Genomic DNA, 18,533 nt, shown 5'->3' with positions numbered 1-18,533 from the left:
CTGTACCCCTGTCCATCATGTGATGAACATAATAAACTGAACACATTCTTCATTTTTAAACATATCTGCTGATTTTTATTGACGACTTATTTGACAGAGGATGTGCCTTACAACTCAGTCATTCAACAGATTTCAACGTGTTTCCAACCAGATATATCAGTAATGTTATTTATAGGCCTAGATAACAGACGACTCAGACATGTCAAATCATTTCACCAAAAAAAGAAAAAAGTCAACAGAAATGTGAATGTACTCATCTAAACTTGTGAATAATACCAACAAGTACAACATAGAATGATATTTAAAATTGAATATTTTCTGTTGAATTATTAAATATTTCTAAATTGTACATATTTAATATAGATATAGGCCTTTTTACATACAAGTTATTTTGTACAGAGTTTAATGCAATAACAGATCCACAGGTTATCTTACACTTACTTCTCGCTCGCTCGGACACACGCACACACACTTGTGTTTTTACAGGTTATCTTACACTTACTTCTCGCTCGCTCGGACACACGCACACACACTTGTGTTTTTACAGGTTATCTTACATGGTGAAGTTCTTTGGTGTAGAACTCCAACATGGGATGGAACATTTGATTATGATGCTGTTGGTGTAGAACTCCAACATGGGATGGAACATTTGATTGTGATGCTGTTGGTGTAGAACTCCAACATGGGATGGAACATTTGATTATGATGCTGTTGGTGTAGAACTCCAACGTGGGATGGAACATTTGATTATGATGCTGTTGGTGTAGAACTCCAACGTGGGATGGAACATTTGATTATGATGCTGTTGGTGTAGAACTCCAACATGGGATGGAACATTTGATTATGATGCTGTTGGTGTAGAACTCCAACGTGGGATGGAACATTTGATTATGATGCTGTTGGTGTAGAACTCCAACGTGGGATGGAACATTTGATTATGATGCTGTTGGTATAGAACTCCAACATGGGATGGAACATTTGATTATGATGCTGTTCGTGTAGAACTCCAACGTGGGATGGAACATTTGATTGTGATGCTGTTGGTGTAGAACTCCAAGATGGGATGGAACATTTGATTATGATGCTGTTGGTGTAGAACTCCAACGTGGGATGGAACATTTGATTATGATGCTGTTGGTGTAGAACTCCAACATGGGATGGAACATTTGATTATGATGCTGTTGGTGTAGAACTCCAACATGGGATGGAACATTTGATTATGATGCTGTTGGTGTAGAACTCCAACGTGGGATGGAACATTTGATTGTGATGCTGTTGGTGTAGAACTCCAACGTGGGATGGAACATTTGATTATGATGCTGTTGGTGTAGAACTCCAACATGGGATGGAACATTTGATTGTGATGCTGTTGGTGTAGAACTCCAACATGGGATGGAACATTTGATTATGATGCTGTTGGTGTAGAACTCCAACGTGGGATGGAACATTTGATTATGATGCTGTTGGTGTAGAACTCCAACGTGGGATGGAACATTTGATTATGATGCTGTTGGTGTAGAACTCCAACATGGGATGGAACATTTGATTATGATGCTGTTGGTGTAGAACTCCAACGTGGGATGGAACATTTGATTATGATGCTGTTGGTGTAGATCTCCAACATGGGATGGAACATTTGATTATGATGCTGTTGGTGTAGAACTCCAACGTGGGATGGAACATTTGATTATGATGCTGTTGGTGTAGAACTCCAACATGGGATGGAACATTTGATTATGATGCTGTTCGTGTAGAACTCCAACGTGGGATGGACCATTTGATTGTGATGCTGTTGGTGTAGAACTCCAAGATGGGATGGAACATTTGATTATGATGCTGTTGGTGTAGAACTCCAACGTGGGATGGAACATTTGATTATGATGCTGTTGGTGTAGAACTCCAACATGGGATGGAACATTTGATTATGATGCTGTTGGTGTAGAACTCCAACATGGGATGGAACATTTGATTATGATGCTGTTGGTGTAGAACTCCAACATGGGATGGAACATTTGATTATGATGCTGTTGGTGTAGAACTCCAACGTGGGATGGAACATTTGATTGTGATGCTGTTGGTGTAGAACTCCAACGTGGGATGGAACATTTTATTATGATGCTGTTGGTGTAGAACTCCAACATGGGATGGAACATTTGATTATGATGCTGTTGGTGTAGAACTCCAACATGGGATGGAACATTTGATTGTGATGCTGTTGGAAAGCCAACATGGGATGGAACATTTGATTATGATGCTGAGGGTGTAGAACTCCAACGTGGGATGGAACATTTGATTGTGATGCTGTTGGAAAGCCAACATGGGATGGAACATTTGATTATGATGCTAATGGTGTAGAACTCCAACATGGGAAGGAACATTTGCTTGTGATGCTGTTGGAAAGCCAACATGGGATGGAACATTTGATTATGATGCTGTTGGTGTAGAACTCCAAAGTGGGATGGAACATTTGATTGTGATGCTGTTGGAAAGCCAACATGGGATGGAACATTTGATTATGATGCTGTTGGTGTAGAACTCCAACGTGGGATGGAACATTTGATTATGATGCTGTTGGTGTAGAACTCCAACATGGGATGGAACATTTGATTGTGATGCTGTTGGAAAGCCAACATGGGATGGAACATTTGATTGTGATGCTGTTGGAAAGCCAACATGGGATGGAACATTTGATTGTGATGCTGTTGGAAAGCCAACATAGTCTCAATGGGGTGACTGACTGATTATTTTGTTTAATTTTTTATCTTTAATAGTTTAACCTCACAGCTAAATCAATGACATCAAAAACCACTTCCAGCACAAATATGTTAGAATTGTATTTGATTGAAGCGGGCCATTTCTTATTGTAACAAGCCAATGTGTGTTTGTGTGTGTGAGAGAGAAATGAGGTTGGGGACTAGAGTGGTGACAGAGATAGGATCCCAAGGTTATTGCTCTAAAAACATAGAATGACGTAGAGATCTGGAATGACATAGAGTTAGAGTTAGAGACCCCCCCCCCCCCCCCTTCCTATCCACACCTCGGTTATTAGAGTTGGTGGATGGAGGGGAGGGGGGTGGATGGATTTACGTGCTGTTTGCTCATGTCCATGGTTTAGTGTTGACAGATGGGCTGGGAGATGGATGCATTCAGCTAACTGAAAGAGAAAATGTCCGAACATCTCAGTGGTTCAGCTGCTAGCTGGACCGAAACAACATAGACTCCCCACAGTGACTGATTTGGGAGAGTCACACACATCACTGTGGGGAGTATCAGAGCTGCAGACCTCGTTCCATTTCCCTGTGTGTTCAGCCAGCTCACATGTTGGGGGTTTGAGAGTGTATGTCTGGAGTGTTCTAGTGAAGAAGGCACTGAGTTGTGAGCGTTGTTGATAATAACACAGTTCCTGCCATGCCCAGACTGACAGCCAGCCGTGGTATCCGTGGTTACAGTATACCTTGTTCTACAAGCAGAAGGCTTTAGTTAAGTTTTGAACTTGCTAGATTATTCTATTATATTGTCTCTGTTGATTTTGATGTTTTCCCTCCTCTTCTCTCAACCTTCAAAGTCTGGTTTGTGGTGGGGTTGCAGGGTAAAGGGAGGTTGCCCTTGGTAACTTGGTGAAGCGAGGAGTGTCTGTTTCTAAATGGAAAAGCGAGGGAGGTTGTTAAGAGGACTGCGTCCTGGTTTGGGGTAGGAGGGTATTGTCATCTCTAGTCTCCTATTTAAACATGGGGTAGGGTTTGGGCTATAGGTTTAGAGTTGTGTGTGTATGTTGATGCAATGTGTGTGTGTGTGTGTGTGTGTTGATGCAGTGTGTGTGTGTGTGTGTGTTGATGCAGTGTGTGTGTGTGTGTGTGTGTGTGTGTGTGTGTGTGTGTGTGTGTGTGTGTGTGTTGATGCAGTGTGTGTGTGTCTGTGTTTTGGGAGCCTATAGACTGGTCTCTCGCAGGAACATGGTGCCGATGCTGTAAGACACTTTCCTCAGGGGCTCTGGGGGGGCGGAACGGGAGCTTGTCAGGGAGGTGTGGCTATGGGAAGTCCCTCCCTCCAGGAAGTAGCATGTTCCCGGGATCTCCTTCGGAAAATTATCAGGAAGCTCCAACCGGGAACGAGGGACGAAAGAGAAGGAGCAATCGTCTTTCAGCAGCCTGGAGAGAGGGAAAGAAAGAGGAGTGAGATTTAAAAACACATGATGACTGTGTGTTATATTTGGCTGCAGAGTGGGATTTGGCTATTTCTCCAAACAGCAGTGACTCTCCAGGGAGTGATGTAGCCCTGTTCAGAATGAGATAAGGCCAATCACAAACCCAGGCATTATTCACAAGCTACAGTTGTGTGTTTGTGCTGCAGGGGGGTATCTGTACACACACACACACACACACACACAAGCAAGCAATTACACAGTGTGTACATATGCTGAGTCCACAGAGATATTAGCAGAGAAGGCAGAACACACACTGGATTTATTAATCACCATTCACACACACACACACACACACACACACACACACACACACACACACACACACACACACACACACACACAGGTTGGTTTAAATCTGCAACAATTAGCCCTCTGTGTCGTGCAAATAATTTGTGATTCTGAGAAGAGAACGTCCTTGACTGCAAAAATAGAGAGGTTTCCAAGGCAACGCTTTTGACTCACTGACTCACATAAGGGACACCATAGACGAGAGATAAGAAGGAGAGAGAGAGAAAGAGAGGGAGAGAGGGAGAGAACACTATGATCAGTTCTCATCACAAAGTGCCTCCACAGGCAGCGTTTGACTCAACATCAGAGTCACTGTGTGTGTGTGTGTGTGTGTGTGTGTGTGTGTGTGTGTGTGTGTGTGTGCGTGTGCGTGTGCGTGTGCGTGTGAGTGTGAGTGTGAGTGTGAGTGTGCGTGTGCGTGTGCGTGTGTGTGTGTGTGTGTGCTTGCGGCCGTGTGTTTATGACGTATCACAAATGCAGTGACTGTTTCTTACTCAAATGTCCTTAGAGACTGAAAGCTGCTCTTTTGCCATTCATTCTCCCCCCTCACACACACACACACACACACACACACAGACACACACACAGACACACACACACACACACACACACACACACACACACACACACACACACACACACACACACACACACACACATACACACACACACACAGGTGTACTCACCAGTATGTGGTTGGGCTGACGTTGATGCATCGAGGGTGGCTCCCAGACTCAAACTTGCTGGCCAGTGTGACATTGTTGCCAAACAGACAGTACCTGGGCATCCTCACCCCAACCACCCCCGCCAACACTGAGCCTGTATGGATACCTATACGCAGCTGAAGGATGGAGAAGCAGAGAGTAGAGGGAGAAGCAGAGAGAGAGAGATATCAGTTGAACACTGTTTCAGTATAGGGCTGAGCTGAACACTGTTGGAGTTAGTAACATGACAAAACAGACCTATACACTGAGTATACTAAACACTAGGAACACCTGATATTGAGTTGCACCCCCCCCCCCCTCTCAGAACTTCCTCAGTTTGTCGGGGTATGGACTCTACAAGGTGTTGAAAGCATTCCACAGGGATGCTGGCCCATGTTGACTCCAATGCTTCCCACAGTTGTGTCAAGTTGACTGGATGTCCTTTGGGTGGTGGACCATTCTTATTACACATGGGAAACTGTTGAGCGTGAAAAACCCAGCAGCGTTGCAGTTCTTGACACAAACCGCTGCACCTGGCACCTTCTGCCATACCCTGTTCAAAGGCACTTAAATATTTTGTCTTGCCCATTGACCCTCTGAATGACACACATACACAATACATTTCTCAATTGTCTCAAGGTTTAAAAATCCTTCTTTAACCTGTCTCCTTCCCTTCATTTACACTGATTGAAGTGGATTTAACAAGTAACATCAATAAGGTATCATAGCTTTCACCTGGATTCACCTGGTCAGTCTGTCATGGAATTAATTATAAGTATATTATTATAGCTGGGATTTAAATGTGATCATCACACTTCAAACACACTCCATTGTAAGTCTGACACACAACACACAAACACACATCATCTCTAATGATCCACTTCAGTATCTCATCTCCACGGTTACTAACGGCACTGAGCACATGCCAGCACACTAATGTGGGTAACCTTGGCAATGAGAGAGAGCGAGAGCAGAGAGAGAGTGAAGAGGGGGAGGAAGAGAGAGCGAGGAAAACGTGAGGGCAAAGGTGTGCTATTCTGATCACACTGCTACAGAGATGGACAGATTGGTATTGGCTAGTTCTGATCACACTGCTACAGAGATGGACAGATTGGTATTGGCTAGTTCTGATCACACTGTTATAGAGATGGACAGATTGGTATTGGCTAGTTCTGATCACACTGTTATAGAGATGGACAGATTGGTATTGGCTAGTTCTGATCACACTGCTACCTACAGAGATGGACAGATTGCCAGATGTTATGAGGAAATAGTGAGGGGAGATAGATAGAAAGAGATGGAGAAGTAGAGACAAGTTAATGTGTTGTACTTTGATCTTTCTCTCATTGTACAAATGGACTCCCTCTCTGTTTCTCTGCCCCCTCTCCCCTCTCTGTTTCTCTGTCCCCCTCTCCCCTCTAGTTATCTGTCCCCTCTCTAGTTATCTGTCCCCTCTCCCCTCTCTGTTTCTCTGTCCCCCTTTCCCCTCTCTGTTTCTCTGTCCCCCTCTCACCTCTCCCTTCTCTGTCCCCCTCTCCCCTCTCTGTTTCTCTGTCCACCTCTCTCCCCTCTCTAGTTCTCTGTCCCCCTCTCCCCTCTCTAGTTCTCTGTCCCCCTCTCCCCTCTCTAGTTCTCTGTCCCCCTCTCACCTCTCTAGTTCTCTGTCCCCCTCTCCACTCTCTAGTTCTCTGTCCCCCTCTATGTTTCTCTGTCCCCCTCTCCGTTTCTCTGTCCCCTCTCCCCTCTCTGTTTCTCTGTCCCCCTCTCCCCTCTGTTTCTCTGTCCCCCTCTCCCCTCTCTAGTTCTCTGTCCCCCTCTCCCCTCTATGTCCCCCTCTCCCCTCTCTGTTTCTCTGTCCCCTCTCCCCTCTATGTCCCCCTCTCCCCTCTCTGTCCCCCTCTCCCCTCTCTGTCCCCCTCTCCCCTCTGTTTCTCTGTCCGCCTCTCCCCTCTGTTTCTCTGTCCCCCTCTCCCCTCTGTTTCTCTGTCCCCCTCTCCCCTCTGTTTCTCTGTCCCCCTCTCCCCTCTCTGTCCCCCTCTCCCCTCTCTGTCCCCCTCTCCCCTCTCTGTCCCCCTCTCCCCTCTATGTCCCCCTCTCCCCTCTATGTCCCTCTCTCTGTTTCTCTGTCCCCCTCTCCCCTCTCTGTTTCTCTGTCCCCCTCTCCCATCTGTTTCTCTGTCCCCCTCTCCCCTCTGTTGCTCTGTCCCCCTCTCCCCTCTCTAGTTCTCTGTTCCCCTCTCCCCTCTCTAGTTCTCTGTCCCCCTCTCCCCTCTCTAGTTCTCTGTCCCCCTCTCCCCTCTCTAGTTCTCTGTCCCCCTCTCCCCTCTCTGTTTCTCTGTCCCCCACTCCCCTCTCTAGTTCTCTGTCCCCCTCTCCCCTCTCTAGTTCTCTGTCCCCCTCTCCCCTCTGTTTCTCTGTCCCCCTCTCCCCTCTGTTTCTCTGTCCCCCTCTCCCCTCTGTTTCTCTGTCCCCCTCTCCCCTCTCTAGTTCTCTGTTCCCCTCTCCCCTCTCTAGTTCTCTGTCCCCCTCTCCCCTCTCTAGTTCTCTGTCCCCCTCTCCCCTCTCTAGTTCTCTGTCCCCCTCTCCCCTCTCTAGTTCTCTTTCCCCCTCTCCCCTCTATTTCTCTGTCCCCCTCTCCACTCTGTTTCTCTGACCCCCTCTCCCCTCTGTTTCTCTATCCCCCTCTCCCCTCTGTTTCTCTGTCCCCCTCTCCCCTCTCTGTTTCTCTGTCCCCCACTCCCCTCTCTAGTTCTCTGTCCCCCTCTCCCCTCTCTAGTTCTCTGTCCCCCTCTCCCCTCTGTTTCTCTGTCCCCCTCTCCCCTCTGTTTCTCTGTCCCCCTCTCCCCTCTGTTTCTCTGTCCCCCTCTCCCCTCTGTTTCTCTGTCCCCCTCTCCCCTCTCTAGTTCTCTGTTCCCCTCTCCCCTCTCTAGTTCTCTGTCCCCCTCTCCCCTCTCTAGTTCTCTGTCCCCCTCTCCCCTCTCTAGTTCTCTGTCCCCCTCTCCCCTCTCTAGTTCTCTTTCCCCCTCTCCCCTCTATTTCTCTGTCCCCCTCTCCACTCTGTTTCTCTGTCCCCCTCTCCCCTCTGTTTCTCTATCCCCCTCTCCCCTCTGTTTCTCTGTCCCCCTCTCCCCTCTCTGTTTCTCTGTCCCCCACTCCCCTCTTTAGTTCTCTGTCCCCCTCTCCCCTCTCTAGTTCTCTGTCCCCCTCTCCCCTCTGTTTCTCTGTCCCCCTCTCCCCTCTGTTTCTCTGTCCCCCTCTCCCCTCTGTTTCTCTGTCCCCCTCTCCCCTCTGTTTCTCTGTCCCCCTCTCCCCTCTCTAGTTCTCTGTCCCCCTCTCCCCTCTCTGTTTCTCTGTCCCCCTCTCCCCTCTCTGTTTCTCTGTCCCCCTCTCTCCCCTCTCTAGTTCTCTGTCCCCCTCTCCCCTCTCTAGTTCTCTGTCCCCCCTCTCCTACTTTACCCCCCCTCTCCTCTATCTCTCACTCTTCTGTGAGTCAGCACAGAGTCAGAACAGACCAATCAAAACACACTGCAGCTCTAAAGCAGCCAATCCCAACCGACAGCTGTGAGGTACATTGAACACGGTTCTCTAGACCATTGTGATGTTCTGTGTTCTGGAATATGTGATTTTAAAACAGTAATATGGATCAAAACTATCTCTCTCTCTTTCTCTCCTCCTCCTCTCTCTCCCTCTCCCCACCTCTCTCTCCCTCTCCCCACCTCTCTCTCTTTCATAGACTAGTTTACATAACATAGTGGTATTGGCTAGTTGTGAGCACGCTGACTGAAGAGCGTTTATCCGGCTGAAGTGGTTTGAACGAGCAGAGCATCTCTCCTCTTTTCCTCAGAGCAAGGGAACAAAGAATGAGAGAGAGAGAGAGAGAAAGAGAGAGACAGAGAGAGAGAGAAAGAAAGAGAGAGAGAGAGAGAGAGAGAAAGAAAGAGGGAGAGAGAGAGAGACAGAAAGATAGACAGGGCTACAGGGCATAGCTATGCCAGTCTATTTCTGGAACAATGGCCAGTGAATTAATCACAACTATAGGCCACAAACACAAACACACACAAGCACAGACACACACCAGACACACGCACACATATACACACAGACGCATAGCTACACGCATTTACATACACACACACACACACACATGCACACACATGCACACACATGCACACACATGCACACACACCAGACACACCAGACACATGCCCTCAGGTGCACAGACTGATACAGGCATACACATGCATGGCCACACGCATGCACACACACAACATTAGAATTGTGTAGTTGCCGTTTTTAAGGACAAAAGGACTCTCTTTCTCTCTTTCTGAAATGTCCTCTTCGCTGTATCAGAGTTAGAATGAATAGAGAGAAACAAATCATGCAGCTCTACAGACAGACAGATAGTTTTAACAGTGTTCCTTCTAGACAACCAACAGAGCTCTCCTTCAGAAGCCTGGTTTGAGCCAGGACAAACAGCACATTCAGAAAATATTCAGACCCCTTGACATTTTCCACACTTTGTTACGTTACAGCCTTATTCCAAATTGGATTTCCCTCATCAATATACACACAATACTCCATAATGACAAATGAAAAACAGGTTTTTATAAATTTGTGTAAATATATTAAAAATAAAAAGGGTCTGAATACATATTTATATCAGGTGCATCCTGTTTCCATTATCATCCTTGAGATGTTTCTACAACTCGATTGGAATTCACCTGAGGTAAATTAAATTGATTGGACATGATTTGGAAAGGCACATCTGTCTATATAAGGTCCCACAGTTGACAGTGTATGTCAGAGCAAAAAACAAGCCATGAGCTCGAAGGAATTGTCCGTAGAGCTCCGAGACAACATGGTGTTGAGGCATGAATCTGGGGAAGGGTACAGGGTTCAGCTAGTTCTCTACACAAACATGCAGCATTGAAGGTCCCCAAGAACACAGTGGCCTCCATCATTCTTAAATGGAAGAAGTTTGGAACCCCCAAGACTCTTCCCAGAGCTGACCGCCCTGCCAAACTGAGCAATCGGTGGAGAAAGGCCTTGGTCAGGGAGGTGACCAAGAACCCAATGGTCACTCTGACAGATCTCCGGAGTTCTTCTGTGGAGATGGGAGAACCTTCCAGAAAGACAACCATCTCTGCATCACTCCACCAATCAGACCTTTATGGTAGAGTGGCCAGACAGAAGCCACTCCTCAGTAAAAAGCACATGACAGCCCGCTTGAAGTTTGCCACAAGGCACCTAAATACTCTGAGACCATGAGAAACAAGATTCTCTGGTCTGATGAAACCAAGATTGAACTCTTTAACTTGAATGCCAAGTGTCACGTCTGGAGGAAACCTGGCACCATCCCTATGGTGAAGCATGGTGGTGGCAGCATCATGCTGTGGGGATCTTTTTCAGCTGAGACTAGTCAGGATCGAGGGAAAGATGAACGGAGCAACGCACAGAGAGAACCTTAATGAATACCTGCTCCACAGCGCTCAGAACCTCAGACTGGGGCAAAGGTTCACCTTCCAACAGGACAATGACCCTAAGCACACAGCCAAGACAATGCAGGAGTGAGCCTGGACTTTAACCCGATCTAACATCTCTGGAGAGACCTGAAAATAGCTGTGCAGCGACACTCCCTATCCAACCTGACAGAGTTTGAGAGGATCTGGAGAGAAGAATGGGAGAAACTCCCCAAATACAGGTGTGGCAAGCCTGTAGTGTCATACCTAAGAAGAGTCGAGACTGTAATCGCTGCCGACAAAGTACTGAGTAAAGGGTCTGAATACTTAAGTAAATGTGATATTTCAGTACTTTATTTATTTTTCAAAAACATCTAAAAACCTATCTTTGCTTTGTTATAATGGGGTATTGTGTATAGATTGATGAGGGGGGGACGACGACTATTTAATCCATTTCAGAATAAGGCTATAATGTAACAAAATGTCGAAAAGTCAAGGGGTCTGAATACTTTCCGAATGCACTGTATCCAGCTCACCATATAGCTGCATACAGTCACGACCAAAATTATTGGCACCCTTCGTAAAGATGAGCACAAAATACAGCATTAATAAATCATATAAATAATGAGCTGTATTGTATGGTCAAAAGTGCTAAATTATATTGTTTAATACAAACACAATTGCTCTAGAAACATATTCTGTTAAACAAGGAATACTATTTTTCTCAAAAAGATAGGGGCTCAAATAATTGAAACCCCATTTTTCTGTGAGTAATTGTGCTGGTATAAAATAATAGCATTTCCCCATGTTCAGTATTTGTATAATTTATTTTTAACACTCTTTTTTTACTCATCTCTATTAAGGTTGCCAATAATTTCGGTCGTGACTGTACATGTGATCCCCAGCACCCTTGTTGTCATGCCAATAGACAGAGACAGAGATTGTGTGAGGTTGGTTATTTTTATTGCTGATTGCCATAAATAGAAAGTCTAGGTTGAAGCATGCTAGAAGCCCCCCCCCCCCCCACACTCACACACACTCACACACACACACACACACACACACACCATGTTTGTATTGTCAGTGTTGACTCTGACAGCTGGATGTAACAGAAAAGAGCCTCTACCTATGGAGATGTGAGGAAGATAGACTGCCTGAACGTGACCTTCTCTGTAACACAATACAACCCAACACAAAGCTCATGTATTTCCTGTAACACAATACAACCCAACACAAAGCTCATGTATTTCCTGTAACACAATACAACCCAACACAAAGCTCATGTATTTCCTGTAACACAATACAACCCAACACAAAGCTCATGTATTTCCTGTAACACAATACAACCCAACACAAAGCTCATGTATTTCCTGTAACACAATACAACCCAACACAAAGCTCATGTATTTCCTGTAACACAATACAACCCAACACAAAGGTCATGTATTTCCTGTAACACAATACAACCCAACACAAAGCTCATGTATTTCCTGTAACACAATACAACCCAACACAAAGCTCATGTATTTCCTGTAACACAATACAACCCAACACAAAGCTCATGTATTCTCTGTAACACAATACAACCCAACACAAAGCTCATGTATTCTCTGTAACACAATACAACCCAACACAAAGCTCATGTATTTCCTGTAACACAATACAACCCAACACAAAGCTCATGTATTTCCTGTAACACATTAAAACAACAGCGTAACAGAAACAACCGGCATTAATTAGCCAAAAACAGCCCCTGCTGCCATGTCACGATTCTCCCATCACCATGGCAACGGCACACTACGCATTCCCATGTTCTATCCGTCACGTGACGACCGGTGTGTCGGCAATAAGTCAATTACACACATACGTGCTGTGATCACACACTGCAAGTATTATTATGCACACGGACATCCACAAACACTCATTTATTGTACACACACAAAAACACACACCCATTGTAGTGTCGGTCCGTGTGTGTGTGTGTGTGTGTGTGTGTGTGTGTGTGTGCATGCCGTGTGCTCCCTTCCTTGTGAAGACACGGTTCATCTCATCGTCAGTAAAGGGGAAGATGAGAGGGGCTCCATTGTCAGCATCTACAGCTGGTGAAGAACTTCCTTCCCAATGGGCCACGACGATTATAACACACACACATCTGGGACTGTCAGCCAGCCAATGGGACGAAGCAACTAGCACAACACAGCTAGCATGACACAAAACAACACAGCTAGCACAACACAACACAACACAGCTAGCACAGCACAACACAACACAGCTAGCTCAACACAACACAGCTAGCTCAACACAGCACAACACAACACAGCTAGCACAACACATCACAACACAGATAGCACAACACAGATAGCTCAACACAGCACAATAAAGCACAACATAACACAACACAGCTAGCACAACACAGCTAGCACAACACATCACAACACAGATAGCACAACACAGCTAGCACAACACAGCTAGCACAACACAACACAGCTAGACCAACACAGCACAATCTAGCACAACATAACATAGCACAGCTATCGCAACATAATACAACACAGCTAGCACAACACAACACATTACAGTGGGAGCAAATGAAGCATAGTCGGCAGAACAAGCAAGGAGGTGGGCAAAGCCAAGCACGAGCTAGCGAGATTCTTTTGACGTGTTGTAGCATGTATTCCATTAGGGAATGCCTCCTCTGTGAAGTGTGCATGTGCACAAACTCAATTCGACCTTGCACTCCTACTAAAAAACTGCTTTTAAACTTATAAAACTGAGTGCACTGTGTTCATAGCGGATTCTAGTTTTGGGAACAGAATTCTTTTTGAGATCAGATGTTTCATCAATGACAACTTGGCCCAGTTTCACCTAGTTCCATCCTCTCCCACTACCAGCGACTGGACTTCCTCTCACTACCATATTTGGTGGTAAGAAAACTTTCTAAATGGATGTTTCAGCTCTATAGCCACTGTGACATGTCTGGGTTACCCCTTCTGTCTGTGGCACAACACAGCACCGCACTGATAAGCTGATACATGCTTAAAATTCCAGGTGTAAACCACATATACATTTGAATGAGAAGAGAGACAGACAGTAGGAGGAGAGGGTGAAAAGAGAAAGAAAGAAAGAAAGAAAGAAAGAAAGAAAGAAAGAAAGAAAGAAAGAAAGAAAGAAAGAAAGAAAGAAAGAAAGAAAGAAAGAAAAAGAGGAGGAGTGAAAAGGGAGATAGAAAAGATGACAGAAAAAGAGAGTGAGGGAGATATAGCCCATCCCCTCTCCTGTGCCAAGCGAAGACTCACCTTGATGGACTTGCCGTCCGGCGTTAACACCTCCTCTGACAGCTCCATCATCTTCAGGGCCATGAGTGCGATTGGCTTGGCATGGCTGTCAATCTTCCGGTGGAGCCCGCCCGCAACACAGTAGGCGTCGCCTATAGTCTCAATCTATATGGGGATTGGAGAAGAGTCCATGAAGCCATGACGATTTCATTTGATTTGAGTTCTATACTTAATCAAATGTAAATATTTTCATAACATTTATCCTGGCAGGGTTATTGTCAGAATTAAAATAAACACTCAGACAAGCTGTACCTGACGACAAGAAACACAACTCTTATTTTCTTGGGACTCCTCTCCCCCTCCCCCTCCTCACATAGAGCAGGAAAATAGAGGGGGAGAGGAGAAAGTGGAGACGAGAGGAAATAGAAGTAGAAAGAGAGAAGGGGAAGAGTCAAGTAAAAAAGTAGAAGGTTGAGGAGAAAGGAAAGGATGGGTAAGAAAAGCTGTTGTATCTGTGCTGACTCAAACCCTGGCGAAGGACGAGAGCTGATGTAGTGCTAGACGGATGGAGGGATGGATAGAGAGCTGGCGGAGGACGAGAGCTGATGTAGTGCTAGATGGATGGAGGGATGGCTAGAGAGCTGATGTAGTGCTAGATGGATGGAGGGATAGATAGAGAGCTGGCGGAGGACGAGAGCTGAAGTAGTGCTAGATGGATGGAGGGATGGATAGAGAGCTGATGTAGTGCTAGATGGATGGAGGGATGGATAGAGAGCTGGCGAAGGACGAGAGCTGATGTAGTGCTAGATGGATGGAGGGATGGATAGAGAGCTGATGTAGTGCTAGATGGATGGAGGGATGGATAGCGAGCTGATGTAGTGCTAGATGGATGGAGGGATGGATAGAGAGCTGGCGAAGGACGAGAGCTGATGTAGTGCTAGATGAATGGAGGGATGGATAGAGAGCTGGCGAAGGACGAGAGCTGATGTAGTGCTAGATGGATGGAGGGATGGATAGAGAGCTGGCGAAGGACGAGAGCTGATGTAGTGCTAGATGGATGGAGGGATGGATAGAGAGCTGGCGAAGGACGAGAGCTGATGTAGTGCTAGATGGATGGAGGGATGGATAGAGAGCTGGCGAAGGACGAGAGCTGATGTAGTGCTAGATGGATGGAGGGATGGATAGAGAGCTGGCGAAGGACGAGAGCTGATGTAGTGCTAGATGGATGGAGGGATGGATAGAGAGCTGGCGAAGGACGAGAGCTGATGTAGTGCTAGATGGATGGAGGGAGTGATGGTTGTTAATGGACGCACTGGGCCTTGTTGTAATACCACTCTGTCAGGCAGCCAGTATTGACACAATGTTGTTAAGCACTGTTGCATTAGCCATTAATCAGTGTGTTTTTCCACCCGATACATATGCACGCACGCACACACACGCACACACACAGTGCTGATATAAAACACAACTTGATTGATCCTTGTATTTACCCACGGCAGCACCATTACTCAATTGCACTATACCTCTCCTATGTGGACAGATGACACATATCAGGGTTGGAGTCAATTCAGCATTTCTGAATGTAATCCAATTCAAACAATGAATTTCAATTTAATTTCAATTGGCCACACTCCACAGGAAGCATAATTTGAATTTAATTTGATTTGAGTCAACTGAGATGTGTAACATGAAAATCACATTCATTTGACAAATCTACCACTTATTAACACAACGAATACACATACCATTTGAAATATGTGTCACGTTCTGACCTTAGTTCCTTTGTTTTGTCTTTGTTCTAGTATGGTCAGGGCGTGAGTTGGGGTGGGCAGTCTATGTTCTTTTTTCTATGATTTGGGATTTCTGTGTTTGGCCTGGTATGGTTCTCAATCAGAGGCAGCAGTCAATCGTTGTCCCTGATTGAGAACCATACTTAAGGCAGCCTGTTTTCACGCCTGAGTTGTGAGTGATTATTTTCTGTTCTGTGTTTTTGCTTCACCGTTCAGGACTGTTCGTTTTATAGTTTTTGTTCAGTGTTCAGTATTCTCATTAAAACAATATGGACACTAACCACGCTGCGCAGTGGTCCTCCGATCCTTCCTACTACTCCTCGTCAGAGGAGGAAGAAGACCGTTACAATATGAGTTTTATTTGAACTCAAATATGTCAAACAGTTTGATCTAATGCATTATGGGAAAACATTTTGTTTCTGATATTTAAAAACATTTAAGGGAGTTATGAATTATTAAAGACAACCCACAATATGATCTTAGAGTATTTCTAGACCACTAATTATTTTTTACTGTTTTAGGAAAATGAGTTTTAAAGATGAAATGTTTCAATCTAATGCTAAATGGTATTGGTAACCAAGTCAAAATAAACATTGCTATGGTGATGTGTAGAATAAATAAGTCATTTGAAATTAATTTAATTAAATTCTACTTCCTTTAATTTGAATGCAATCTAAATTCTTCTTCCTGTGGGGTGTGGCCAATTCAAATTCAATTGAAATACAATAATTGAAATGGAATTAAAGAGCAATTCGTAACTCAATTCAGAATCGACCCAAACCCTGAAACATATAACAGCAAGCATGCACTGTTCAGTTTGTGACGTGAAACAGGTGTGTTCCCACCTTATACACATCTAGGATTCCACACTGGTAGTGAAACAGGTGTGTTCCCACCTTATACACATCTAGGATTCCACACTGGTAGTGAAACAGGTGTGTTCCCACCTTATTCACATCTAGGATTCCACACTGGTAGTCAAACAGGTGTGTTCCCACCTTATACACATCTAGGATTCCACACTGGTAGTGAAACAGGTGTGTCCCCACCTTATACACATCTAGGATTCCACACTGGTAGTGAAACAGGTGTGTTCCCACCTTATTCACATCTAGGATTCCACACTGGTAGTGAAACAGGTGTGTTCCCACCTTATACACATCTAGGATTCCACACTGGTAGTGAAACAGGTGTGTGTTCCTACCTTATACACATCTAGGATTCCACACTGGTAGTCGAAGCGTGTGTAGAGCTCGTTGAGCATGCTGATGACCTGCATGGGGGTACACTGGGCACACACTGCCGTGAAGCCCACGATGTCAGAGAACAGCATGGTGACATCATCAAACTTCCTGGCGGGGACAGACTCCCCCTGCCACAGCTTCTGGGCCACGTCACCAGGAAAGATGGAGTAGAGAAGGTCTACTGTCCTCCTCTTCTCCTCTTCTAGAGCTTGGTGTGTCTTTTCTAGAGTTGCCTGGGGAAGAGCACAGGGATAGAAATACAATTAATAGAATGGGGATGACGGAGTAGAGGTTTAGTGACCAACGCGTTTTCTCTTTTTCTGAAGCTGGATGAGTCGGCTGCTGAATGTCTACGTGACAGAATAATGAGTATGAGCACACGTGTATGTGTGTGTGACCGTGTGTGTGCACTTGTGTGTGTGTGTGTTTGTGCATATTGCATGTGTGTTTGACTGTACCTTTAGTTTGTCCATCCTGTTCTTGAGGCCGTCCTGTGCCTTGGCCTGCTGTCCCACCAGTATGACATCACGCGTGGCGTCGTGGATGGGGATGTCTGACAGGTAGAGGCCCCTGCCCATCAGCTCCTCCAGCTTGTCCACCCGGGGGGAACCCAGGAACATCAGAGTAGAGGATTCTGGGACATGAATCATCTGACCCTTCACCTCCATCACCTGGCAAAGAGAGAGAAAGAGCAAGAGAAAGAGAGAGAGAGAGAGGGTGTGGGGCAGAAGACAGGGAGAGGGGTTATTCATGCGATAAAGAGATCAATGGAATGCAGACTGTGGGGAATACAGAGCCTTCAGAAAGTATTCACACTCCTTGATTTTGTTGTGTTACAAAGTGAGATTAAAATTGATTTCATTGTCCTTTTGTTGTCAATGATCTACACAAAATACTCCAATGTCAAAGTGGAAGAAAAATGTGAAAAATTCAACACTACTATATGTTGATTAGATAAGTATTCAACCTCCTGAGTCAATACATGTTAGAATGACCTTTCGCAGCAATTACACCTTTCGGGGTACAGTCTCAGAGAGTGATCCACACCTGGATTGTGCAACATTTGCCCATTATTCTTTTCAGAAATGTTCAACCTCTGTAAAATTGGTTGTTGCTAAACAACCATTTTCAAGTCTAGCCATACATTTTCTAGAAGATTTAAGTCAAACCTGTAAGTCAGCCCCTCAGGAACATTCACTCTCTTCTTGGAAAGAAACTCCAGTGTAGATTTGGCCTTGTGTTTTAGGTTATCTTCTAGGATTTGGCCTGTGCTTATCTCTATTACGTCACTTTTTAATCAGGAAAATCTCCTAGTCCTTAACGATTACAAGCATACACATAACATGATGCAGCCACCACTGTGCTTGAAAATATGGAGAGTGGTACTCAGTAATTTGTTGTATTGAATTTGACCCAAACATAACACTTTGTATTCAGGACATAAAGTGAATTGCTTTGCCACATTTTTTGCAGTATTACTTTAGTGCCTTTGTAAACAGGGTGCATGTTTTGGAATAGTTTTTATTCTGCAAAGGCTTCCTTTTTTTGACTCTGTCAGTTAGGTTAGTA

The 18,533-nt window shown here is 45.2% G+C and overlaps 1 protein-coding gene across 1 annotated transcript in view; it reads right to left on the bottom strand.

The window, feature by feature from the left end:
* Positions 1–2,744: 2,744 nt before the first annotated feature.
* Positions 2,745–18,533, bottom strand: part of LOC110503398 (guanylate cyclase soluble subunit alpha-2-like) — a 56,896-nt gene continuing 41,107 nt past the window's right edge. Inside the window, exons 5-9 of the mRNA XM_036961757.2 lie at positions 17,423–17,635; positions 16,925–17,197; positions 13,952–14,095; positions 5,179–5,333; positions 2,745–4,148 (exon numbers count right to left, since the gene is read on the bottom strand). Coding sequence (XP_036817652.1) covers positions 3,929–4,148; positions 5,179–5,333; positions 13,952–14,095; positions 16,925–17,197; positions 17,423–17,635 — 1,005 coding nt within the window. The 3' untranslated portion in view covers positions 2,745–3,928. The remainder of the gene's footprint in view (positions 4,149–5,178; positions 5,334–13,951; positions 14,096–16,924; positions 17,198–17,422; positions 17,636–18,533) is intronic.

This window comes from Oncorhynchus mykiss, chromosome 24 (assembly GCF_057628025.1).
Source record: "Oncorhynchus mykiss isolate SJ-2025 chromosome 24, ASM5762802v1, whole genome shotgun sequence".
NCBI classification, from domain to species: Eukaryota; Metazoa; Chordata; class Actinopteri; order Salmoniformes; family Salmonidae; genus Oncorhynchus; species Oncorhynchus mykiss.
This window is presented reverse-complemented; position numbering and strand designations above follow the sequence as displayed.